General features: G+C 34.4%; 1 protein-coding gene across 2 annotated transcripts in view; it reads left to right on the top strand.

The window, feature by feature from the left end:
• LOC106070726 (bromodomain-containing protein 7-like) overlaps positions 1-27,319 on the top strand; it is a 37,105-nt gene extending 9,786 nt beyond the window's left edge. Inside the window, exons 2-14 of one of the 2 annotated variants that reach the window (XM_013230685.2) lie at positions 853-1,043; positions 4,410-4,657; positions 5,607-5,751; positions 9,513-9,623; positions 13,999-14,147; positions 14,246-14,378; positions 14,792-14,864; positions 15,190-15,300; positions 15,407-15,542; positions 17,286-17,400; positions 17,518-17,583; positions 21,902-22,073; positions 26,763-27,319. In XM_013230685.2, coding sequence (XP_013086139.2) covers positions 853-1,043; positions 4,410-4,657; positions 5,607-5,751; positions 9,513-9,623; positions 13,999-14,147; positions 14,246-14,378; positions 14,792-14,864; positions 15,190-15,300; positions 15,407-15,542; positions 17,286-17,400; positions 17,518-17,583; positions 21,902-22,073; positions 26,763-27,046 — 1,934 coding nt within the window. In that variant the 3' untranslated portion in view covers positions 27,047-27,319. The remainder of the gene's footprint in view (positions 1-852; positions 1,044-4,409; positions 4,658-5,606; positions 5,752-9,512; positions 9,624-13,998; positions 14,148-14,245; positions 14,379-14,791; positions 14,865-15,189; positions 15,301-15,406; positions 15,543-17,285; positions 17,401-17,517; positions 17,584-21,901; positions 22,074-26,762) is intronic. The other variant, XM_013230692.2, reaches the window with a different exon arrangement.
• Positions 27,320-27,514: the final 195 nt, after the last annotated feature.

The following is a 27,514-nucleotide window of genomic DNA, read 5'->3' on the forward strand; positions in this document are numbered from 1 at the left end:
AGATATCCAATTGGAGCCAAATACCATCCCTAGTCAATATCTTATGCTAAAAATAAAATTAGTAAAATTGGTTTTAAACTCATAATGAGCTCCTAAATAACCTCAATAAAATAGTGTGGCAAACATTCTAGTTTAATAAAACTTCAAAATAAGGTGAAAATAATTAACCAATAACAATAAAAGAAGTTAATGCTTCTCAGTCCTAATCAACACAACTTGACCGGAAACTCCATCATCCACAAAACAGTTGCTGATGACTGACCTACTACAGATTTGTTTAGGCCTGCCCTTTTTACTCTCTTTGCAACATGGGTAGTTGGATTTCTCAAGGTGCTTCATTTTCTATTTTTAATGTCTTGGTTCTCTCCCACGAGTTGATATCTTTTTTGGCTTCCAGTATCTGGCATAGAAGATCTGGAGTTTTTTTGTTTTTTTTTTTCATATTATTTTTTTTACAATCTAGACACTCCATGTTAAATGTCTTCCTTTTTTAAAAATTTTGTATGGTTTCTTTTAAAATAAATTCACTGCTTCAACCTATCCAGGCAAAAAGGAATAATATGTTAATTTATCAGAATGACAATCTGGATGTGGTTTTTATTGTGATAGTAAAATTTTTATAGGTTTCCTTCAACCACATTGTATGACTGTCCTTTCTATTTTGTTACTTATTATACAACTTAGGTTACCATTATTAGACAGTTGAAATAATAAATCCTTTTTGTTCTCCCTTATTTTTCTTCTGAATTCATTATAACAGACCTTTTTCTTTGTCCACCATTTTTCATATTGTTTTAAAGTTAATGATTAGATTTGAGCTAATGATTTCCTTCAACTGTTTTGATTGTATAGAAACTGGACAAGAAAAGCCTTTACGCCTGAAACTTAATTTGAAAGTTGGCATTGGCTCAAGTCAGGAATCTCTTCCAGATGTAATTGCTTTACCACTTCAAACAGAAGACAGAAAGCACAAACACAAAAAGAAAAAAAAGAAAAAGTCTAGTGAGAAAGACAGAGACCAATACAAATATAATCATGAAGAGGTGAGATTGAGCGCAATACAAATATAGTAAGGAAAAGTTAATACTGATATATATACAAATATGATGGAGTAAAAAAAATTAATAAACATGACCCAGTTAAAGGAAAAAAAGAAGAATTAAATTGATGATTAAAAAAAATGGAGGTGAAAATTGTTTGCTCAGTTGTATGGCAGCAATGCATGGGCTACAATGTGAAGCAAGATCACTGTCAGGACTGTTTTGTGAGTGTTGTTGTCCATACTATCAATTAACCTTTTTGTCTCTCAAACTAACATGACATCCACACCTACAGACGTGTCTTTATATTAACATGTTGAAGAAACATGGTGTTGAATATAATTTTCCTTGAGTTACATGTTTAAACTCTATCTGTAAAATTAAGCAATCTAACGATAAACAAATTCACATAAAACATAATGATCAATGACAAGATAGCTTGGATTTCCCTGTATATAGCCTTTTAAAATTGTTACATAATCTTTGACTATTTCTGTACTTATGTAATATGGTAGTAGTATATTCATGGGCGTTGCTGGTGGGTTCAGGGGTTCAACCCCCCTGTTCCCCCCCACCCCATAACTGTTTTTGTGACTGTTTTTTAGCGGCCCCCGAAAGGGGAAAAGACGCTATTAGTTTTGTGCGAAATGTCTGTCCGTCTGTCTGTCCGTCCCGTTTTGATCTCGTAAACTAAAAAGATATTGAAAATCCTACTTCACAATATTTTAGACCATTCAAAGTTCTGATGCAACGGCTACTTTTTTTTTTCCTGAAAGCGAAAATTCTAATTTTTAAAAATCAATTATGCAAGCAGTTTTTTATAAAAAAAAGCTTATTAGTATGCATTATATGTTACACCTAATTTAAGACGAATAGTAATCTTATAAACATCATTTTCGTGAACATTTTTCTAAATAGCGGAAATTTGAGCCTTTTCAAAGAAATTAATTTATTTAGTTCGTTCGAACCGAGGGTCCCGGGTTCAAATCCTGGTGAAGACTGGGATTTTCAACTTCTGAGTCTACCCAGCTCTAATGGGTACCTGACATTAGTTGGGGAAAAGCAAAGGCGGTTGGTCGTTGTGCTGGCTACATGACACCCTCGTTAACCGTAGGCCACAACGACAGATGAACTTTACATCATCTGCCCTATAGACCACAAACTAGTTAGGCCAGGTTCACATCTAACTTTACATTCACTTTCACGTATCCTTTGATATGCGTGACGGTTGGGGCACTACACAAGATCTGTTAACCTTCTTTCTCCATTTTTATCTCTCATTTGTCTTTGATATAATTTCATTCGGATGTTTTTTCTGAAAATATTGAAGCCTACCTGGGTGGACCACTGGTCGTGCGGTTTGCGCGCTGGACTGTCGTTTGGATTTATCGACGATCGAAGGTTCAAACCCTTCCTGCTCCCATCCCCCGTCGTCCTGCGGGAGGTTTGGACTAGGAAGTAAACTATCTTCAACTCTGAAGGATTATCCGAATTATGTAAAACATTTTACTTCGGGGGCCGATTTTGAGTTTGTGTTTCCACACAAACTGTCTTTTGTAACCTTGTTTTCTCTTAATTTTATGTTAATTTTAATGTTATACCATCACTTGCCCCAAAACATTCAAGGGTTTTTTTTAGATTAAAACCCCCTCCAGAGAGTTTTGTGCTTTAAACCCCCCTCCAGATGATTTTTAGGTTAAAACCCCCCTCTTCAATAAAATAAATAAAAGAGCAAATGACATTTAATTAATTCTATGAGTGTAACCAAACAGGGTTTTGAGTTTAAAACCCCCTTTATTTGGTTTTGAGTTTTAAAACCCCATCCTCAATATAAAACTAAAATAAACTTCAGTCACAAATTTCTTTGAGCGTAGCCAAGACAGGGGGTTGAGTTTAAAACCTCCCCCCAGAGAGTTTTGTGTTTTAAACCCCCCTTCAGATGGTTTTAAGTTTAAGACACCCTCCATAGAGTTTTTTTAAAATGAAAAACATCGAGATGGTTTCAAGGTTAAAAATCCCCTCTTCAAATATAACACTAAAATAATCTACAATCACCAAATTCTGTTAGTGTAGCCCAGGACAATTTTAAGTTTGAAACCCCCTCCAGATGATTTTGAGTTTTAAGTTCCCCAACTTTTCAATAAAAAATTCAAAGAAAACTACATTCATCAGATTCCATAAGCATAGCCAAGAAGGGTTTTGAGGTTGACTTCCCTTCCAACAAAAGGAAAAGCAATGGCTATGGCTTTTTTCTTTTCTGAAAGTGAAAAATTTAATTTTTTAAATTAACTATGGAAGCAGTTTTTTTTCATAAAAATACACCATTTTTACAACTATTCACTATTAATAGTAACAAACACAAGAGGCTATTTAGTAAGGGAGATAACTATTTACCATATTTTTAACACTTTTATGATAATGGTTTTAGATTTTTTGTCAAAAAATATTTTTTTATACAAAGTATTGCTAAGTTATGTAAGGTCTAACATATTAACTACTATATCTCCAAACACCTAATTTGGGGATTTTTTTTTTTTTATGAGACTTTGAATAAGAGATTGGCCCCAATAAAAAACATTAGATCAATAAGATAGTCATTATATGAAATCGTTAAAGCCAGGTTCACATCTAACTTCACGTTCACCTTATCCCTTGGTCTGCTGGACCATTGGGGCACCACACAAGATCTGTCAACCTTCTTTCTCCATTCTTCTCTGCCATTTGCCTTTGATAGAATTTCATTCTGATATTCTTTCTGAAGATATTGAAACCTGCCTTTTTACCTGCCTGGGTCGACCACTTCTGGGGCCGATTTTGAGTTTGTGTTTCCACACAAACTGTCTTTGTAAGCTTGTTATTTCATGAAACAAGTATTAACAGTGAACTTAATATCACATAGGTATGGGAAAGGGACGAGGAGGCACCAATTCTTTTCTTTCATATTCTCTGTAATAAAAAAAGTTGAAGCTATGACTTTGAGCCATAAGTGACAGCTTGCACCGCCCTGCAAAAAATCCTGCAGGCTCCCATGCATAAAATACAGATGCTTTCATTCTGTCTCTAATGACATAAAATACAGATGCTTTCATTGTCTCTAATGGCATAAAATACAGATGCTTTCATTCTGTCTCTAATGACATAAAATACAGATGCTTTCATTCTGTCTGTACTGACATATATATATATATATATTAGATAGATAGATAGATGGATGGATGGATGGATATATGAGAGAGAAAAAAAAGTTGGATCGCATCCTTAAATTAATTTTTTTTTAATCTCTTGACAAAATAGTCAACATCAGATTTTAAAAATGTGCTTTAAGCTAAGAAAACATGCATATATTTTTGCTATAATTACTTTGTTTAGTCACAGGTGCAAGTTAAACGACCTCTTGATGATGAGGATGAGAGTGGTGATGAGGAAGAGGACGCCAGTATGTCTGAACACATGCAGAGAGATCAGGACAATTTTAATAAGACAGGAAGTGAGGATGATTCTGAAGGAAATGTTTCTCCTAGCAGAAAACTGAGAGAGCCTCGGTCCTGTACTCTAAGAGACAGTGATGGTGTGATACTCAAGCAGATGCTGAACCACTTAATGAAAATTCTACAAAAGTTAGTTCTATTGCAATTAATAACATAATTTAACTATGATAAAACATAATAATTAGGGTGAATTTAGAAGAGAAAAAACTTTCTTTCTTTAGATTGGAAATTAATGTGATATTAATCAACAAATTATACCAAAATTGAAAATCTCTTTTTTTTTAACCCATTTATTTGTTTACTTTTTGTTACCCTTTAAATGGGTTAGGGTTAAGGTGTATGTTATGATTTCACATTCACCCTAAGTCTGTTGGACCATTGGGGCACCACACATTATTTGTCAATAGACTTTCTCTTTTCCTCTCTGTTTTTTGTCTTGACTAGAATTTCTTTCAATTACTGTTCTGTCCATTCATTGAAGTCTTCCACTTGCTTTCTTTGCCTCTTCTTCTTTTCTCAGGTATTGTTCTCTGCATGAAGGTTTTTTGGACATCTGGAGAGCTCTTGATATGACCATATTAAGTTTGCATTCTATTTTTACAATAGTCAGCAAGTCATTGAAATAGGAAGTCAATCTTCCAACCTCCATTAACTAAACACCTTTTGTGGGCACCAATACTGGTGCAATTTTCATTATGGGTGACATATACATCTTTTCTTAGCGGAGGACTTTACTGAAGACACAAACAAGTAGTATGAGGTTTTGAAAGAGTCTACTGTAGTAACTCTTAAAATCTTTCCAAATTATTATGAAAATATATTGTACACATAGTTCCTGTGGTAACTATGTGATACAGATTTCACTGGCATACAAAGAGAGTACAGATAACACATTGCAAATGGAATTCTTTTTTTTTTTTGTTGGTCCACATTAATTTATTATATATTCAACAAATACAGCCATAGTGATGTAATCAATTTTAGTAGCAATTAGATCATTCAATCAGTTCATTTTGTACAAATATGTTTATTGTAAATTTCTTTTTTTTTTTTTTTTTTTTTTACTTATTTCATACAGCAAGGATGTGAATGGTTTCTTTGCCTTTCCGGTAACTGATAGCATTGCACCTGGTTACTCCAGTATCATTCATCAACCGATGGACTTCAGTACAATGGCCTCCAAAATTGAGTCCAATGAATATTCAAATGTCATGGAGTTCAAAGTAGGGTTTGTATATATATATATAAATAAATATATATAAATATATATATATATATTTAATATATATATATATATATATATATATATATATATATAAAAATATATATATATATATATATATATATATATATATATATATATATATATATATATATATTTATAAATATATATATATATATATTTATAAATATTAGCGTTTTATACCAGCTATGTCAGTTGATTTGTTCTCAGGGTATATAATGTTCATTTTGTCATGTAAGCTTATATCAACTCACTTTGTGTGTCTGTCTGATAAAAAGTTTGTACACTTTATTTCTCCCACACACAATGTCAGATCAAGTTGAAATTTTACACAATTATTTCTTTTACTTAACAAACAAGAATCAATTAAAAAAAACTAACATATTAACTATTGGTAATTAATTATTTTGTTTGTTATCGAACAAGGGAAAGAAATAGTGTATGACTGATGTGGTGGTATAAGTTGAATTAGTCCCCTTTTAAACTTTGTAGGTTGCCGTTGTTAAGGCCTCCGTGCGGTGATGGTTCTTTGAAATATAACTAGTGTAGATCTACGTCTGTCTGGAAGTAACACTGAACTCAAATTACTTCAGTAACACCGGCGAAAGGCCGAAACAAAATTTGTAGTCGACGCTGATGTTGTTCTACAAATATATTTAATAATCACGAAGGGAATCGTCCGATGTCAGCTATGTCCGTAAATCCGTATCTATTGTATTGTGCTTCACGAAGCGTCTTCTTTGTAGCGTCACTTAGAGCGTTCTTCTTTTTTAAAGATCTGTCACGTCACTTGTCGCTAAGTAAAACTTTCCCCCTATTCCCGAAACAAATACTAAATTCTAATTATGTCATAACACCGCTTTTAAGTTTGAAGCTATCAATAGATAAATATAGAAATTTCTGTTTATAAGTGATTCGCTGGCACAGGAATTAGTGTGTTTGCTAGAGGAGGCTTAAACCCTTGAGTTTGAATTCAGGTCTTTCAACTTTTTTTTAATAGATGCATCTAAAAAGCAATCATGGTAACATTACCAAGATACCCCCTTCTTTCTTCACACCCATTTCCCAACTGGTCCAGAAAATAGCCTATTTAGAAAGCTAAAAGCACGAAACACAAACAGTTGGTACAAATATTTCTAATCACACAGATTTATTGTTGTTAGTCTTGATCTATTGCAAATTTAATTATATGACTGATCCAAACTAATTAATGCAACTACACTTAATATAAGCTTTGTTTTCTAAAAAAAGCATTTTTTATATTTCCTTGTTTTAAAAATTGTATCCTGTGCATCGTACCATATTCTTTCTGGACCCCATCCTTCCCTCCTTTTTTTCACTTCCAGTAAAAATGGCCTACATATTGACGTTTCACTTAGGGGATGTTCGGATGTTATGTCTACAATGTGAAAAAAAAACGGAGTATTTTTTCCTTTAATATTAAATAATATATAACAGTGGAATAACCCTTCCGTGAAAGTCAGAACCATGACAGTCAAGGGACCATGTCTTTTCCTGTTATTTCATTTGAATATTCTTTTTGTTTTGTTATGTAACAAATCTTCAGACCACTTGTAACAAATGTTTATACCCCCTTCCTCCTTTAGTTGTTATGTAGTATCCGAATGTTCCCTAACATATTTTTGGTCCATGAATTCTATTTTTTTGCCCAACCTCAACCACAATCTATACAATCACATTGTATGAGCTACACAAACTGTTACACATATGAAAAAAATATGTTGTGCCCATCAATCCCTCAAGGACTATCTATTCCTCAACACAGCAAACCCCCTTTAGGATGCTAAAAACTGTATAAATTACTATTCAATTTATCAACTTATTTATAATTAAAATATAAAAAATTCTAGTTCTAGATATTAACTTGATATTACCCCCCACCCCCAACCCAACCCAGCCCTAATAAATAAAATCTCTGACTAATCCTCTGGCTTCTCAATTCAGTAAACAAAAAATTCTCCCCCAGCCTAGCTCTGTACAGTTGACTTTTATGGGACTGGAAGATTGTCTGATTACCAAAACTACCAAGTGTTTAGTGTATGTCAAGTAAATTCTATTTATGATGAATAAAATATTCTCTTGAACTTTCAAGGGTATAAAAAAATAAAAGATGAAAAAGAAAAAAAAATATTGAACTTATGATTTCATTTTTCATATACTGATTAAATTAAAATTTAAGCCTAACTCACCTCACCTATCCCTTAGTCTGTTGAACCGTTTGGGCACCACACAAGATCTGTCTTTCTCCATTCCTTTCTATCCTTTGCCTTGGTTGAAATTTCATTCAATGACAGGCCCGTCCATTCTTTGATGCTGTCTTTTCCTCGCTTCCTCTGTCTTCCTCTACTTCTTCTTCCTGGTACTGTCCCCTGAAGGAAGGTCTTTGCGAGCCCTGAGGACCTTGTGATGTGGCCATATATTTTGAGTTTACGTGTTTTGACAGCGGTTAGCAGGTCATCATGGGGTGCTATTGCTGCATTAATCCTGTTTCTAATCTCTTCATTCGTGATTTGGTCTTTGTAAATGGCACCTAGGATCTTTCTGTAGCATCTTAGTTCCATTGTTAGGATCCTCTTTTCGAGATCTGCAATCGGTGTCCAGGATTCGCATGCATATTGGAATGTGACAGTGACAAGGGAGCACATCAGTCTGATTTTTGTGTCTATGGCTATGCCTTTGTCTGTCAGATTGTTTTGAGTTTTGCAAGTGCTGCTGTAGACTGTGCAATTCTGGCCACTAGTTAAGGTTTGGTTCCTTCACCTGAGACTATAGCTCCAAAGTATTTAAAACAACTGACACTTGTCAGCCTTTCGCCACTAATGCTGACATCTCTTTTAAAGCCCTGTTGGCTATTGATCATAATTTGTGTTTTTTTCAGCATTGATTTGCATACCATATGCTGCGAAAATCTTGTCTATGCTTATCACCAAGTCCGCTAATTCTTCTTCTGTCCCTACCACACCATCTATGTCTTCCGCAAAGCGCAAATTAGTCATTTTTCTTCATCCGATGCTTACAGAACCTTTGTAGCCCTCGAAAGTATCTTCCATTATCCTTTCAACTCATTATCCTCCAACTGTGGTTTTAAGCCAGTCTCCAATGTTATTGTTGAAGTACACCACACTAGTGGCCCCTTTGTAGAGTTTTGGATTACTTTTATTGTTTTTATTTATGCTGTACTTTTCCATTGGTGCCCAGAGTGCCCCATGCCATACTTTTTTGAAAACTTTCTTGAAGTCAATGAAGACAAGGAAAAGATTCTGTTGGTGTTGGAGGTATTTCTCGCAGAGTATATTGAGGTTTAGGATTTTTTCTGTTGTGCAGTGACCTTGTTGAAAACCAACTTATTCTTCTGATATAATGTCAGCTATTGGTTTTAGCTGGTTTAGTATAATTTTTAAGAGGACTTTGTTGGATGGGCCTATGAGGCTGAACGTTCCGTAGTTTTGAAAGAGTTGTAAATTGGCTTTTTTTGGAAGAGTGATATGGGCTATTTCAATTCAAGGAAGGGGGAGCATTACAGCACCATTATATTGGAAGTTCAAAAATAAGCTATATTTAGCATGGGAACAAATCAACGTACATATATATATTTGGGTACACTTTTGTAGTATATAGATCTAATAGTTTAAATTGTTTTATCAATAATTGTGAAACAAAAAATGTTTACACCCCATAGCAATAAAATAAAATGTTAAAAGTCTGAAACATTTTCTTCAGAAAGATTTTATCTTGATGTGCAATAATGCTATGACCTACAACCGACCAGATACCATTTATTATAAAGAAGCCAAACGTTTATTGCATATTGGAATCAGGCAGCTCAGTAAGGTATGTACTTGCAGAGATTGTTAATGGGTTTTAGAAGTGTATTTATTGCCTTAACAAAAAGTTAAACCTTTATCTAATGCTTGGCTTTAAAGTTTTGAAATCAACTGTGTTATTTATTTTGGAGCCTGCTTAGGAATCTTAAAATATTAAAATGTACTTATTTAATTATTTTGGTTTTTGTTCCTTCATATTGTTTAGCATGTCCAAGTAACTAATGGCTATAGCGGATTGCAAGCTTTAGCACATTATAGCTGAATGGTACTATTGAAATTTATTTCCTTGGAGGATAATTGAGTGCCTTCATTTCCATGTCCACTTTTGACAGAAATTTTTCTTGGGGACACAAAGGCTTGAAATGCAGTCTTTGTCTGATCTTGTAATGTACTCTTTATATTTAATACCAATATTTAAGGGACTGTAGCACAGCTTTTTTAGTGGCCCTTAAGCGTCTAATTCATAAATGATCCTCATGCTCAAGAGATTGGATCATCTGAAAGAAATGAGATGAATGTCTGGGCATCAGCTATGGTTGAAACAATGTCACCCACACAGCAGTTCCCCCCCCCTCTCAATGCAGCAGATGGATCAAAGCCTTTGCTCCAGAAGCCTTACCCATGTTTACCCATGCAGGGCAGCAGAGGTTTGAATTGACTCCCGAAGCCTTACCCATGTTTACCTATAAAAGGCAGCAGTGGTTTGAATTCACAGTAGCCAGCCAAGACTAACAAGCCCCACTTGCTTGAAGTTTACTGGTTTAGGTGCCAGTTAATCACCTTCACATTTTATCCAGTATAAAACAGTTCCACCGAACTCAATATGTGAACCACACATGAAGGATATTTGAGATGCAAATAAGTCACAACCAAGAAAACCAAGAAAACAACTGGACCAGGCCTTTAGTAATATCCTAAAGAGAGAAGAAAAAGCTCCAACTGTCAACTGTCATATCTTTGACACTCCCTTCACTCTAAATGAGCTAAATACTGCCCCCCAAAAAAACTCAAGGTAAAAAAATTCTCTGTACCTGATAGAATAACAAATGAAATTATCCGGAGACTAGGATCACATGCCCAAAACTATACACTTAACTTTATCAACCATACATGGAGAACTGGAGACATATCACAGGAATGAAGAACTGCAAACACAATACCCATTTTAAAGAAAAATAAACCACCAGGAGACCCTAAAAGTTATAGATCAATATCACTAACATCCAACATTGGCAAAATGGCAAAAAAAATGATCAATAACAGACTTTATTGGTGGCTAGAAAGTACTTGCTCACCCCACAATGCACAAGCTGGCTTCATGAAAGCAAGTTGAACAGAAGACCACCTGTTTCGTTTTATCCAGGACACAGTAGAAGGGTTTCACGAAAACAAACACACTACAGCAGTTTTTATAGATTTGCAACAAGCCTATTATAGAGTGTGGAGAAAAGGTCTGTTTTTGAAGATGAAAAAAATGGACATCCATGGAAGAATGTATAGCTGGATGAAGGCTTTTCTAAAAAAACAGAACCATCCAAACCCGATTCGAAGGTGCCATCTCTAGTAAAAAAATGTTTGGAAGAAGGCCTACCACAAGGTTCATCCGTTAGCTGCACACTCTTTCTTATCTTCATGAATGACCTCCTGGACCTCATTTCAGTAAATAAGGCACTTTACGCAGATATCCTCTAAATTTGGACTTCAGAGAAATATTTCAGTGCTGACTAGATCCAAACTAAATAGAGCCCTCACATCTATCTCCACATTTTCAAAATTATGGAAAATGGAAATAAAAGAAAAGTCAGTTTATTCAATCTTTAGCCACAGCAACAAAATAGCAAAAAGAAACTACAGCCTAAAAATAGACTCACAGCCAATAAATCCAACATATCTTGGTGTAAAATTAGACCAAAAACTGTCTCTAAAACACTTATGGCAGATTAAAAGAAAAGGCATCATAAAGATTAAACATAATAAAACTTCTAGCAGGAACATCCTGGGGAGCTGAAAAGAAAACCTTAAGACAGTTATACACTGGATACATCAGATCTGTAATGGATAACTGTATCTCCATACAAGTAGCCGCCAACAAAATCTATCAATCATCTTTAGACACAATCCAAAACCAGGCCTTGCGTCTACTCAGCGGAGGTATGAGAACTACTCCCACAGCAGTCTGAAATAGACTCCAATATTGAACCTCTTAAGTTAAGGAACAACAGAGCAGCATTAGAAGCTATTGAGAGATACAGAAGGTTGGAGGACGACCATCCAAATAAATTACTAACACAGAGAAATAAGAAAAACAAGCAAAAAAAGCAAAGAACTCTGATCCAACTTACTGACAAACTAGCCCTAAAACACCACCTACCCAACAACAGAGAAAAAATTACCAGATTCTCAAACATAACTCCTAGACTTAACTACAAACAACCAACCATTAAAACACATTTAATAAATAACACTCTAACAAAAGAATCAAATCCACTGGAGCTCAAAGCTTGAAACAATTGAAAGCTATCCAAAAACAGCCATTCATATATACACCAACGGATCATCCTTCAAAGCCACCATCAATGCTGGTCTTGTGCCTTCCTGGTCTTCCCCAAAAATAAACACTATGAAATAAGTGCACCCTGTGGCGACTACTGCTGAAACTTCCAAGCCGAAATTGAGGCAATTACCATAGCTTTGTAGACAGTCGAAAACAAATTATATGAAGGGATACAATCACCATCAGATATTGTTGTCTTTACAGACTCCTAATCTACTCTTATCACACTTAACAGCAGCACCTCAAAAAGCCCAAGGAGAGAGTTGACAACACTAATAGTGATAATACACCAGATGATGACAAAATTAAACATCAACATCACATTACAGTGGATCCCTGGACACATTGGCGTCATGGGAAATGAAAAGGCAAATAAGCTATCAAAGGCAGAATCATCTATGGAAATGGAACAACCAGATAGACCTGTTTACTACCTCACCCTAAGGTCAATGTTAATCAACAATCACAAAGAAGAGTGGCTCAACCAATGGGGAACAGGAAACACAGGCAGAGCCATGTACAAAGAAATGAACATGCCTAACAAACTGGACAGTATTAACTTCCTCCCCCGCAAAGAGCAATCTACAATCTTCCAACTAAGTACACACCTCTGTTAAATTACCATCTCAATAAAATAAATCCCTCACAACTCCCCCTTTGTAGACACTGAGCCCACCCTTATGAAACCATTAACCATATCCTTTTTGAATGCCCCTTCCTAATCCACCTTAGGCAGACCCAACATAACCAACACCCTGTACAGCAGTGCTGAACAACAGAAGAAAACAGCGCACTATTTTTCCTTGGCACAGTCTGCCAAAGAGCTGACAGATCAGTAGCAAAAAGCTGGCTAGAAGAAGAAGTGTCAAGCTAAAGGAACTTACACAAAAACTTCAAAGATATCATTGGGACATTATCAACCTCTCAGAAGACAGGTTGTAGAGAAACTACAACAGAAGGCCACAAGATCTGGTACAGGGGTGATGAAAGAAACCAACATGGTGTTGGTTTTATAGTCCACTAAGAGAAAGCTAATTTCATTATAAGCTGAAAACCTGTAAACAGAAGGATAATCACCATACAAGTTGGGGCTAGACCTCTCAATATAACAATTATTCAAGTGTATGCCCCCAAACTCTGATTATGAAGATGAGAACTTCTACAATGAAATAGATGACTGCATCAAGGAAGTTCTGAAAAAGGATGTTCTCATTATTATGGGAGGCTGGAATACCAGGATAGGAATGGATGTGTTTGAGCAATGGGCAGGAACTACTGGACGTTTTGGATTAGGAGAAACTAACGACAGAGGAATGAGGCTCTTAAAGTTTGACATCAGCTATAAACTCACTCTAGCTAACACCTTATTCCAATGCAAACCCTCCAGAACAAATACATGGTATGAACCAGATAACAAAACGCACAGCCAGATTGACTATGTATTGTTTCCTTTGAGGTTTAAATCAAGCGTCAACAAAGTCAAAGCCAGAACTTTCCCTGGAGCTGACATTGGCAGTGACTATGACATGGTTTTGATGACTGTGAAATTAAAAAAGAATTGCAAGTCTACAAACCCATGCATTAAATGTAACATTGAAACATTGGAAGAGCCAAACATGGTTGAATTGTTTGAGGCCACCAGGGGAGGGAAATGTACAGCTCTCAACCTTGTACACAAGGACACTGACTCACAGCTACTGTCAGAACAGTATGACACGAGTCTGCCTCTGAGGTCCTAAGGGAAATCAAAGGACTATTGTGCCATGGGTCATAGAAGACATCCTTGATACATAGATATGCTCTAAATAGAAGTGATTGTATATTTCAGGAAAAATTATTGCATTTAAAAAAGACTCAAAGTTTCTTGGCAAGTATCACATTAAAAGAGTTAGGATTTGATGAAAGTGGTCATGTCATGGAATCTCCAGTACAACAAATCAGCATAGACAACAAAGAACTGGTCAAAGAAGAACCCAAGTGAGAATTAAAAATACAAGTATATCTTTAATTAATTTTTTTCTTCTTATAAAATGTATTATACTATAAACTGATGATTTGTAATCGCTCTCCTTCAGGCCAGATCTAGAAATGAACAAGTATGATTCTATAGCTGATGATGATTTGTCACCTGAAGAGATTTTGAAACAGGCTCAAGATGCAGCAAAGAAAGCCAAAGACCTTTTAACAACTCGGAAACCCAAAACAGATGTTAGTAATTTTTTGGCCTGTTACTTACATATTGGAAACCTAATATCTCCTGATACTTTATTAGTTTCATCTTCTTCAAATTGTAATTAATATTTAGTTCCTCCTGCACATTGAATTAAAGAACAATGAATGCAAAACTTGTATTAAAAACTTGTAAAATTTATTGTATTCCTAATTATAAAAGATTCTTTACAAGTCTCTCAAAAAATTCCTCCTTTTTTAAAGTCATTTCTCTTTTATTCCTAATCATGTTGATTGTTATAGTTAAAATTAATTATTTTATTTCCAAAACACTTATTGGCAGTGTATAAAATTTCAATTTTTTCTTACAATTTGATCATTCAATTATATTTCGTACATTTTTTTGGGGAGGATCTTCTAATTTCTCTAAAATCTACACTTCTTCTATATAGCTTGGTTTTCTTAGACTTGATGAAGATGGCACCACATCTATGACAATACTTAACCCTTGGAATGAAGGAATGGGTGAGAAAGAAAAGGAGCTTTATATTTTTATGTTAATATAAAATAAGCTGTAGTTGTACATGAAATGAAAAATAATAGTGTTTGAAGAAATAGAATTATAAAGGGAAAAATATCTATTACGTTATTTTTGTTTGTAATAATAAAGGAGTAAAGACATTGTCTTTGGGTTTTATTCTACTTTCTTTTATTATTTAAAAGCAAAAAAGTAAGGAAAACAATCATCTGAATATATCTGAAGTTAAACATTAAATAGATAGCAAAAATTAGAACAAATATTCATAGCCTCTTGTACTCATAACTTTTCATTTATTTTTTTTATATGCAGTTTCCTCTACTCAGAAAGTCATTAGTCTTGGGGATTACATGGGGAAATTGAAAAGTGGTTCCGGGTCTTTATTTAATTTTAAAGAAGACAAAAGAAACATTGTTTGTCCAGGTAAGTCATTATAGGCCTAGAACTATCTATAAAATTCCTTCCAATAGACCTAGTTGTCTATGTATCATGCACATTGCTTTTTATTCTACACACTTTTTCCCCCCAGAAACCTACTTGTGTTATGGACCATTTAGCTCCCACGCTCCAGCATATGATTCATCCTTTGCCTCATGTAATAAGGAAGAGTCTGATCTACTCCTTAGTACCTATGGTGGTGACATTGGAGTTCAGTATGCTAAAAGGTGAATGTTTTGACTATTTCTATAATCAAGTAATTAACATTGTTACAAAAGTTTCAGAACCATTTTTCTCTGTGTTGAAACCAGCTTCTTGTTTCACAGCTTCAAAATCAATTTTTTCATACCTAGATATTAAGGTATAGCCTAAAATTAAGTAATAAAAAAAAATTATAGGGTCAGACAATGTAACAACATTTGTTTCTGTAGCTAACAGTTAATGATGGTGTAACCAGCACAGGGACCAATCCCCTTTACTTCCCTGTAGTATTACAGGTACAAAATCCCAGTCTACACTTGGATTTGACTCAAAATTGCTTAGTTCAAATGCTAAGCGCTTTACCACTCAGCCACTACAACTATATTTTTTTTTCCGCCAGTAATTCTCTCAATAAGGGTGAAAACAAGTAATATAAAAAAATTGTTGTATTTTTTAAAATCAATACCTCCTTTATGAAGCTGGTCTATAGTATCTTGTTCTGTTTATTTTTTGTGGTTCTTCAATATTTCAAAGAGTCTTTACAGTGAGCTTTTACTATCAATTTCTTATATTACAGTCCATTTAATTTATACATAATAAGACAGTTTGCAATATATACATGAACTCTTTACTGAATACAAAGAAAAATTTGAGTCGTGAGGGGATGACCTGCTGATGGTATTCAAAATATTGTTTTCAATTTATGTAATCTACCTATCTTGGGGCATGGTGGCTGAGTGGTAAATAGTGTTTGGCTTCCTAACTGAATGGTTCTGAGGTTTAAATCTTTGTGAAGACTGAGATTTTTAATTTCTAAATTTATAGAAGAACCCCCTTGAGTCCACCCAACTTTGATGGGTACCTGACACTAGTTGTGGAAAGTAAAGCATCCTCATCAACCAAAGAAACAATTGACCTTTACATTATCAGCCATGTATATCACAAGGTCTGAAAGGGTGACATTTCTAAAATCAGGGATGAGTACTGCACTCACAGTAAGGGGAGCACAAACAGATTTTTTAGACTAATTTTAATTTAGACCCTCTTTTTTTTGTTTTTGTTGTTGTTTCTTGTTTTATTATATTTGTATTTATATATAAGGCTAGGGTTTATAGGGTTTAGGGTTAACTTTGATGATCCCCCTTCCCCTGAATCAAAACTCTACAGTACAAGGAACCTTAGTCATGACAGCACAACTTTCAGAATCTCACTGGTCTTTAAAAATAAAATTAACATAAAAAAGTTTAAAAGAAAAAAAAAAATTCTCCTTTATGAAGCTGATATAGCATTGATATTTTGTAATGAAAAATTTTATAAGTGTAATATACATACATATATATTGTCATAAATTAGTTCTAGCATTAAATCTAATAATTCATGCATAAGAAATGTTCCTGAATTTCTATTTATTTATTTAACTCTTTACTGAATACATGTGGGAATTTCCACTGACGTATGTTTAAAATAGACCAAATTTAATTTTACTATAATTATATTTTGAAAAATTATAATGGTCAAACCTGTTTCCCCTGTGTAGCAAATTAGCTAATAATTTTTTCCCAAAGATATACTAAGCTGTCATATTTCTAGGAAAATCATTAAAGCCATTTTCGAAATCCTGTGTCCGAATTTGGAAGCTGATAAGAGGAATTGTAAAAATAAACTTCTCTTGAAAAAAAAAATCATTTTAGTATACATTTTTTATCTATTGCAATTTATTTTTTTTTTACCAAAATTCAATATATAAAAATGTTTGTTTTTATCTATAGTGTTCAGAAATTTGTAGAAAATGCTGGCATCAGTGCTATAGAAATGGTGGATAAACTATTGGATACACTGACTAATGGACAACATTCTAAATCTTGCATCTTGTTAGAACAGCAGGTAAGATCCAATAACTTCCTTTCTTTTTTTAAAACATTTTACTTTTACCACTAAGAACAGCAAAAACTGATCCAGTACTAAAAAGTTATTTTTCATTTTTGTGTGTGTCATCTCCAGAAAAGAAGAGAAGAAGAAGAGGCTGAGAAAGCATTACAGGATGAAATGATAATGAAAGCTCAAAAGGTTAGTGATTTAAATAGATAGAGCATTATAATATCAACTTAGATCAAAAATTTTGTTAATGGAAAGATTTTTAAAGTCCTCAGAGAATGTTGAGAAAGAAATAATCAGTTATGTAAACAGTGTAGATAATCCTTGTCCAAGTTTTACAAAAAGAGCTGCTGGATTTCATTAATTACACACAATCTTTAGGGCTTGCCATTTTATCCAATAACAATAAAAGTATTTTTACTTTGTCTCCTCACTTTTCCACAGTTTCATTAATTAGTCTTCTCCAGATACACGTAGATCTACCTAGGTCAAGTCCTTTTCCATAGCTGCTCCTCACTTTTTGATGCCATCAGTTGCAGCCCATAAAGAAAAAATGTCTATGCCTTCTACTTCTACCCCTCCCCCCTTATACAAGTCTGACATACACTCACTTGATTATTCTGCTAAATACGTTAATAACTTATTATATACAAACTAGGGGTGCACCGGATAGTCGCTCCGGCTTCTGCCGAATATCCAGCATTTTTTACTATCCGGTGCTATTCGGCTCCGGTCGGATATCACTACCGGATAGTAAAAAATACACCTATTTAATATGCATAAAGTGGACCTCGTTCCATTAATGTCTGTTGTAGAATGTATTAATGTTTATATTAAAACAAAATAATGTGCTTAAAAAAATAGAGCCATTATGAATATGCACCAAACATCGTTTATTATAAAGTCAAGGCGTGTTAATAACTTAATATAAATAGAAATGAAACTTTACATCATAAATGCGCTTTACATACAGAGCAGCAATGGCTGACACTTTTTTCAATTTGTCTTGACCTTTGAGCAGGTTAGTTAACATGTTAAAATGCTACATTCCTTGACTACGCCATGCTGACCAGACGTCTGTCTAGCTGTGCGGGTATATCTCCAGCGGTAGAGATGAACAACTCCCACCCCTTTTATTTGTTTAGTCCATCACATTGAGTTTTTTTTTATAGGCAGGTGACCACAAGTTAAATGCGATGGACGTAGGTTTAATGTCAGGGTATTGACACCCCTCTAGAGGTCACACCTTTCGAGGAAACTGAGTTTGTTTATTTAGTAGTTAATCTTTATTATGGGGGCTGGACTACCATAGCCACACCTCTAAGGTAACTAGGTATATTTCCAGATGAACAACTCCCTCCCCCTTTTATTTGTTTAGTCCATCACATTGAGTTCATTGATTGACAGGTGACCACAAGTCAGATACGATGGACGTAAGCACTTTCTAGAGGTCACACGAGGGAACTATGTTTGTTTACTTAGTAGTTAATCTTAATGGGGGGGGGGGGGACTGGACTTCAAGCCAAACATCTACACGGTATCCGGACAAAGAGTTTGCTTATTTGAAGAAAAATCTGAATCACGTAGTTGGGCTAGAGGCCACACCTTTTCAAGTGTGCCGAGTTACTTGAACATAAATCTCAATTAGTAAGCTGGACTAAAGATCACACACACCTAAACGAGTGACCTTTAGCTACACAGAACACAAACCGCGAGATTATATAGCACAGTAAGCCAGTAACTAATTATTTTGTAGGAGACACGACCAGGGCTATCTTTCAATGGAGAGCTAAACACCTCCTACTCTTTATTTTATTTTTTTGGTCCTTGACACCCAATTTATTGATAGACATTGACCATTTTTTTAGGCCAGAATGAAAAAACACAACGTGCTAACAAAGGATATTACACTGTCAATAAATATTACGGTTAAATAATTTTTCTTACGTGTTAACTTGAATATTATTCCTGCAAATATGTGTCTTGATTTGATAATAATATTCTTAATAATTTGTGACAGTCAATTAACTCCTTGTTATTACTTTTTTTTTTTTACTAAGATGCGTACTTAGCCACTATGTATCTGGCTAGGATGACTTTTACACATAAATAACTGAAAACCTTACAGCAAATTTTAAAATCGCATAAAATAAATTGAATAATAGTACCGCAGTTAGATCTAGCAAACAAAGAAACAATATGCTGGAGTGTAAAAAAACAAACAAACCTTGACCTCTAACTAGTGGACGGGTATAATTTATCTACATGCTTGACTGACCATGCCAATGTGTTATCTTTTTTGACTGACACCCAACTCTATTGCGTGGGTATGCTCAAGGAAAAAACAATGCTTGATGGTTAACACAAACAACAATACACACTACACTAATTGCTAATTAGGACTACATGTGTAGGCTCACTAGGTATATCTGACCAGGTTGTTGGTCTGAAATTCATGAACACATACATCCGACCACTATACAAGGCAGATTGCACTTTACTTATGAGATTTACATTAGTAACTAGTTAAATATATACTAACATTATTTACATTGATCTTCCTACACACATCCTTTACAGTTGGTGGCATCGTACATACACACAGACACACTCATGCTATAAAGATTTTTAGAAATACTGTTAAGCTTGAATAAATCAATCAGTAACAGAGTTTAAAACAATAATGTATATAAAAGGAAAACAAAATAAAACCAACCAATATAGGTATGTTATTTAACAGTTTCGTAGAATGTTCAGCAACACAAGCTATTAACAAGACACTTAGGTATCCGGCTCCGGCCCTGGCCGAATATCAGATTTTACTATCCGGTCATATCCGGCCTCGGCCGGATATCAAAAAGTACTATCCGGTGCACCCCTAATACAAACACACAGGTCAAAAAGCTATTTCATATTTTGGTTTTAAAAAAAGGAAATATCTGGGTTTTTTAAATCCATATTTACTCCAAAATTTAATAAAGAAAAAGGAAATAGACATTCACTTTTACAATTTTGCCCACACACACACAGATTTACAATCAAATTCAGTGTTTAAAAAAAAGTTTTATCTTGTGCAAGTCCAAAGATAAGAGCAGTATTTCACATAATTATTTAGACCAGTTGTGACCAGCATATTTTGCAGCATATGATGCAGATGAAGCCTTTGTCGGACAAATAAATAGGGTCATATAAGTTCCAAAATTAGTGCCAAAATGATAGACAAACTGAAAATTATTGTCACAGCTATTATTATCACAGATATTACTCGGGAATGTTTACTTAGTTATTTATTTATTTATATATTAAAGTAAAGAGTAAAGTTTCCTTTTCAGGCCTTGCAAACTATGGGGCAGATGATGTTAAGGTCATCTGTTTCTATAGCCAATGGTTTTTGAGTGGGTGTCATGTGGCCAGCACAATGACCAACCGCCTTTACGTTCAGGTCAGGTACCCATTAGAGTTGGTTGGACTAAGGGTCGCCCTAAAAATCCTGAAAGGACCCTAGGTTCAGAAGCCAAGTGCTTAACCCAGAGGGGCGTGGTGGTTAAAAATTTATTTATAAAACCCTAGCCCATTCCTTTTTTCCACGGAAGTAAGTAATAAATAATTTTAAAGTATTTTATACATTGGAATAGGTTCTTATTGTTTATTTCTGGAGTTTTTACCTCTCCCTAGCTGTCATTTTCAACTCTTCCAATGAAGCCCTAGGCAGAGTCCTGGTGCCAAGTACTCTGCGCTTCAGAAAAGATATTTTCTGAGGTGTCTGCAGTGCAATATGCGTCTATTCTTCAAACAAAAAAAATACTAGTCATATATCCAGTCTGCTATTCACAAGCTTGGTTTAGAAAACTAAGACACTGTATTTACATTATGCCACAAATTTTTATTAAGATCTAGATCTTGTTAAGTAGTGACCAAGTAAGTCTACCCACAGGACATTGAAGCATTTTTAGAATTAAATTTTGAGCTGCACTGTTGCAATGTTCAGTTGTAAAAGGCTATTTTGAATATCCATGGGAATGTGGACTAACTCTGCTCAGATGAGTAGGTTGGACAAAAGATTGATAACTTAAGAGCTTTGGACTTTAGGAAAATTTCTATTTCTTTGAAAAGAATTCCCTTTTTTTAGCTTATTTTTAAGTATATGTGTAAGTTTCAGTGAGCAAAAAGCTGTTGTTTAACTATAATTTTGTACTTAGTTTGCTTTAGTTTTTCTCAGTTTTGGTGTTTGAATTCTCTTAGATTTACTTTTTTAATGGTGCCCAGCTGTGTAGGAAAACAGATCAATGTAAAATATTTAATCTGTATTAAACTAGAAACAAGCTTTTCTATTTCTTTACTATTTCAAAAGTGAACAGTTTAAAAAAAGGACAATTTTATTCCGCTCAGATTTCTATTAAAATTTTCTAAAAATTAAGATTTTAAAATTTTAAGCTTATGTAGCATAATGATAAACTTTATTGAAATTACTTGGACACTCCAATAATGTTCTAAGATTGTTTACATTTAGGCAGCAGAAGAAGCAGAGCAGACATCAGTGAAAGATCCAGTTCAACATAAACTGAATGAAACAGCTGCAATGTTGTCAGAACTCTCTCAAACTCAAAATGAAAGACTGAGCCAGGACCCTCCACCTCATTTGTCCTTAATTTCACCGCCTTCTGACAAGGAAGCAGATTTAGGTTAGTTGATTAATTCTCTATTTGTTTCAATTTAACACATTAGCGTCTATTTCCACTTTGAAAAAATTACCCAAAATGCCCAAGCAAAGAGAGGTAACACCAAATAAAAAAATTTAAAAAAAAATTAATATAATAAAAAAAAACTTTAAAAAAAAGAAAAATATGCCTAGTTACAATAAATATTTATTTTTAATACCTTTTGGACTAACTTAAAAAATCTAAATTTGCTGTATGAGCACTTTTGATTAAAAAAAAAGGTGTCTAGAGTAAACAATGCAGTAGGCCTTCATGTTAGCTTTCAGTTCTCACCATGTTCTATTGTTATCTCTCTATTTCTTACCAAACAAAAATTTGTTAGCTCTCATTACAATAAAACTCTAAAATAAAAGATAGTTTTGTTTTTTTTATATAAATAATAAAAGAATCATCTAGAGCAGCTCTCCTCGAATATGGGAGGGTGTGACATCCTGACAAATGCCAGGGGGGAAGGGACTTGACAAATCACTCAAATACTTACTGACAATTGGTTCACCATAAATGGCTCACTGATAATTGTTTCACAGATATTTAGAAGAAAAATCGACCAAATCTAATTACATTTACAACACCAGTTTGTTCCAGATCAAGAATTATAAATGTATTGTAAAACAAATCAGAAATGATTGGGTCAATTAGTTTGAAATTCAAGCAGTAAAATTAGCCTGCCAATGAGAGCATTAGATATCCAAGACACTAGGTAAAAAAAAAAAGCCATGAAAAATAAATCAATTATTTGCAAATCTATTTTTGTAATTAACCAATTTTTAAAAGGTTTGAATTCTAGTTCATATTTTCAATCTTAACAGATAAACTTTTTAGACATAATGGTTCCATGTCCGTAACGTTGTATTACTTCCAGAAGTGCCAAAAACTGAATGGGTAGGAAAAAAATGAGTTTATGTAGTGAGGGCCTTAAAAAGGATTAACCATAATGGGATGATGTATGTTTTGAGGTATGGACCATATTAACATTAAAAAGCCATAAGTATAACTGTAAAATTACACGGTGAAAGTAAAAAGATAGAGGGTCTATTTAAATTGTTCAGGTAGCTTGTTGTAAGATGTAAATTTTTAAAGTTGAACACATACTATCCTCATGATTTAGAAAGATTCACAAAGAAACTCAGATTAGACCCAATCTTGTGGCAAGCTAGCAATGAAAAATATTGGAAACAATAGAAACAAAAGTTCTAATGTATTGCTACGAATCTCACTATCCAGGCTCTCTGCAAACTGCACCTTACACCACCAACTTAAAGAACTTGACAACTCAGGGCTCCAAAGTAACGTAACACTTTAATAGTTGAATAAATAACAGCCAATACTGTACAATTGGCAACACCTACACTGTACAAATATCTCTCAGATAACACTGTACCTCCGTATCAACTCTTGCACTGGCCTCTCCGCCTCGTTCCGGGCTTGCACTGGGTTCAACAGTTCAGGACTGACTTCACACACTAGGCTCGTTGTGTCGGACTCGATCACAGACCAAGATCAAGACGCCAGTCATCTCAACTGTACTTGACAGTACTCCGCACTGAACCGTCGTAATGCTCCGTACAGAACCACACCGTTGAACTGTGCTGTAGTGAACCTTCTGTCATGAACCCCTTTTCTGAACCGTCTTGACTGCGACACCTCCGCTCTTATATAGGGTACCTACTGGCCTTCTCGAACTGGACAGAACCCCGCTCGACGTTTCTAGGTGGTCATATAACTACAACTCTCGTGACGCCCTTGAGCTCTGTTCACGCCGTCGATCCTTCCCGAACCGTCCTGTTGACACTTGACTCGGCTGACCGCTCGTCTCTCGTCACGGTTGACTGCTCGTCTAGCGCTGGCCTGGGGCGATTTGCGTCGGCTGACTACACACACACCACTACCCCCATTTGTGCCACCACCAGTTTTATAACAGTATCAATCTCTTGTAAGTACTTTCAATGTAAACATTACACTTGCACTGAGAATATTAACAATGAATACAGTGAACGATTTGTTGGTGAACCAATTGTCATGAAACCAGTTGTTGGTAAGTCATTGTCAGGTTAATGATTTTGTCACAGTAGTCTTGTTGTTGGAAGTGCTAGAATATGTCACAGGTGCTCTTGTTGAAGATAGTTGAGATGTTCTAATTTGTCGATTGTGCTAGTATGTTGTATGTCTTTTCTTGAGATGTCAGATGTTACAAGAAGTCACTGTGACATGCTGGGGATTCTGTAGATGTATATCTCTGGATCTAAATGCTATCTTAGAGATTCAATAAACAAAGATCCTTTTAATTCAAATACAGAACTTTAATTCAACAACTAAGAATCACTGTATGTTCAAAATATACTAAATAGACTGTATCAAATAAATATCTTCTTTCAAAGCTCAATAATAAAATATATTCAGATTAATTCTAGATCTAATAAAATTCAAGATTTGTCACTGCAAGTTACAACTCAAAACTAAAATACGTCTTATCTCTATGAAAATTTCTCTATGACTGAACATTCTAGATCCCACGTATCCTTAGCCCCTCTCTTAGACGCTTGCTTTTAACCAATCAAATTATTTCCTGTCAGATGTCACGCTATTGATGGACACATGTCAGATTACATGATGGGAAATTTTGACACTTGACATGTGCGATACTGGACATAAATATGTTAAGTTTTTTAAAGTAGACATTAGTTAGTTTATTTAAATTGATACATGACAGATTTGTTATTGTGGAAATATTTTTCATGGGAGGGGAGGCTAATTTTTCAAGGGTTATTTTTGTCATAGTTATCAATCCTTGTTTGAATATTTATTAACCTTGTGAAATAACATGTTTAAAAAATCTAAGTATTTTAAGTTAGAGATGTCATTTCAACTTCTATTAAAGACCTTTTTAGATGTATACACTATCTATTCCAAACTTTTTGAAGAATGCATTTTAAAACATCTTTATTAACACAAAGATCTTACAACTATCATACTCATTACGGACCTACTTGCACAATATGTACCTAGAAAGATTCTCCCACAATAGTATTTGCCAGTGCTGCCTCCATTTTATAAGACTTAATTTGACCTGCATTGCTAATTAGGATTCTAAATGTAGTGTAAATTTTAATCCAAAATAAAACTGGAAAATTGTTTTATAATTGTATGTCTCTTTTTTTCTCTTTCATTACATTCTTTAAACTTTCTTGGATCACTGTAGAAGTATTGTTGATGGTCATTGACTTATTGTGATAATAGCTTCAAAAGGAAGGATGTGCTAATATTATATGATATTACGTCATTGTTGGTTGTTTATGCTTTGTGCAAAAGCAAAGGATCGGACGGAAATAAAAAGATAGTTATATATGTCTACCTTGATAAAGACAGTCTCGTTATTATCATTATTAATTAGTAACATCTACAGTAATTTATTATTAATCTGTGACAACAGAACACTTATAGCACCAGATTGCTTGTAAACAGCTAAACTAATGTAGGCGTATAATAATATTTTAAATTATAGAACTTGAAATAACTTTTATTGCAATATAGACAAATTCAACTTGAGATGAAATGAAATAAACTGATATTTAAACAAAATCTAACTCACAACAAAAACACGTCTTTACACTTTCATGTCTTTAGATGATCTCTGGTTCTTAACATTTGCATTATGAAAAATCAACTGCTATTTCATCATTCTGAACTACACAGTCACCAACCTATTGCCTAACCTCTCAACATCGTCACTTAGGAAACACACACACACACTCCATGACAGGGAGCCTATATCCCTCCTCTAGGTCATAATCTGGCTAAAAGGAGGGGGGGGGGCAGTGGCAAAAGTTTCAGAAACACAAGGGTGTTTAGAGTTTATTTAGCCTAAAGTAGTTTGGTACATTTTCTGATTGTAAATGGGTTATTGAACTTAGTCACCACATGATTGTCGAAATCATCAAATACAGTAACATTTTAAAAAAAAAGTTTTTTATTACTTTTATAATATTGTAACGACTCTAACTATCTAGGCTCTCTGCAATACTGCACCACATGAAACAACCATCTCAAAGAACTTGACAACTCAGAGCTCCAAAATAATGTAACACTTTAATGTCTAATATATCACAGCCAATACTGTACAATTGGCAACAATGTAACAATGATTGTACAAAAGCTTCACTGTTGATAACCGATAACTGTACTGCTGTATCAACTCTATACCACTGTATCAAACTCTACTTGCCTCTCAGCCTCATCCAGGCTTGTACTTGATTCTCTGTTTCAAACATAGCACTCATTGTACCAGACTGACTCCTGACTCCTCTCTTATTTGTGAAGTAGTGAAGCATCTTGACACCTTCGTTCTTTATATAGGGTTTCAGAAAACCTTCTCAAAACTATCAGAACATAGCTTGATGATCACATATCTGACTTGAATGGCATGAATATCCTTCACAACACAGCTCTTTCCTGAAACATTGCGGCTTTGCCACTCATCTTGGTTGACTGCACTGAACTATGTAATATGTATTAGCTGATTACACACACTGACACACATATTGATCCCTATCTGTGTCTCCACCTGTTATAACAATGTTAAATGTTCAAAAAATGATTCAACTTATGTGTTATACTTATCTTGATAAGCTAACCATTGCTTTTTGTTTTTATTAGCTGATAAAGTCACAAGTAACTTGATGACTATGACCAAACATGTACAGCCTAGTGATGTAGTCAGTACCAAGGCTGTACGTGGAGCTATGGGCATTACTACATACCCTGTCACCAGAAGTAACCTGAATGCAGTCAGCAGTAATGAGGAGGATGACTCAGAGGAAGATGATGAAAGTGCTGATGATGAGAGTATGAATGAAGATTATTCTGAAGATGAAAGAGAAGAGAAACAAGTTCATGGTGCCCAGGCAGAACAAACTAGCTTTGACATTGACTCAACATAGACAATTGTATTGTTCTTATGTCCCCATTGTTTGTACGGATCAGATTTGTTGTTGCTACCAATGATGTTCTGTCCAGGTGTGAGCAGCTATTATATTTAATACTAAGAAATACAAACCCACAAAATTGATCATGTTATATTTCCCCACAACACCTTTGTTTTTGTAACAGCATGGGATGATCCACTTATTGTATTTAAATAAGTTTCATTTCAAAATAAAACTAAAATGTTTTACTTGACTTTTATGACATTGCCAATAAATAATTCTGATCCAGTTGTTTTTTTTAGTTGTTGTTATACAGTTGACAATAACATGGCTTCAAAAATGACAAAATCCTTGAAACTGTGGGAGTACAAAACTTGATTTTACTTCTGTTGGTGAAATTAGGAGGAAAACAATAATATAAATGTGTTCCATCAAAAGTGTTAAACTGTTGTGGGTGTCATTTACTCCGACCATATTAGTATC

The sequence above is a fragment of the Biomphalaria glabrata genome, chromosome 7 (assembly GCF_947242115.1).
Source record: "Biomphalaria glabrata chromosome 7, xgBioGlab47.1, whole genome shotgun sequence".
Lineage (NCBI taxonomy): Eukaryota > Metazoa > Mollusca > Gastropoda > Planorbidae > Biomphalaria > Biomphalaria glabrata.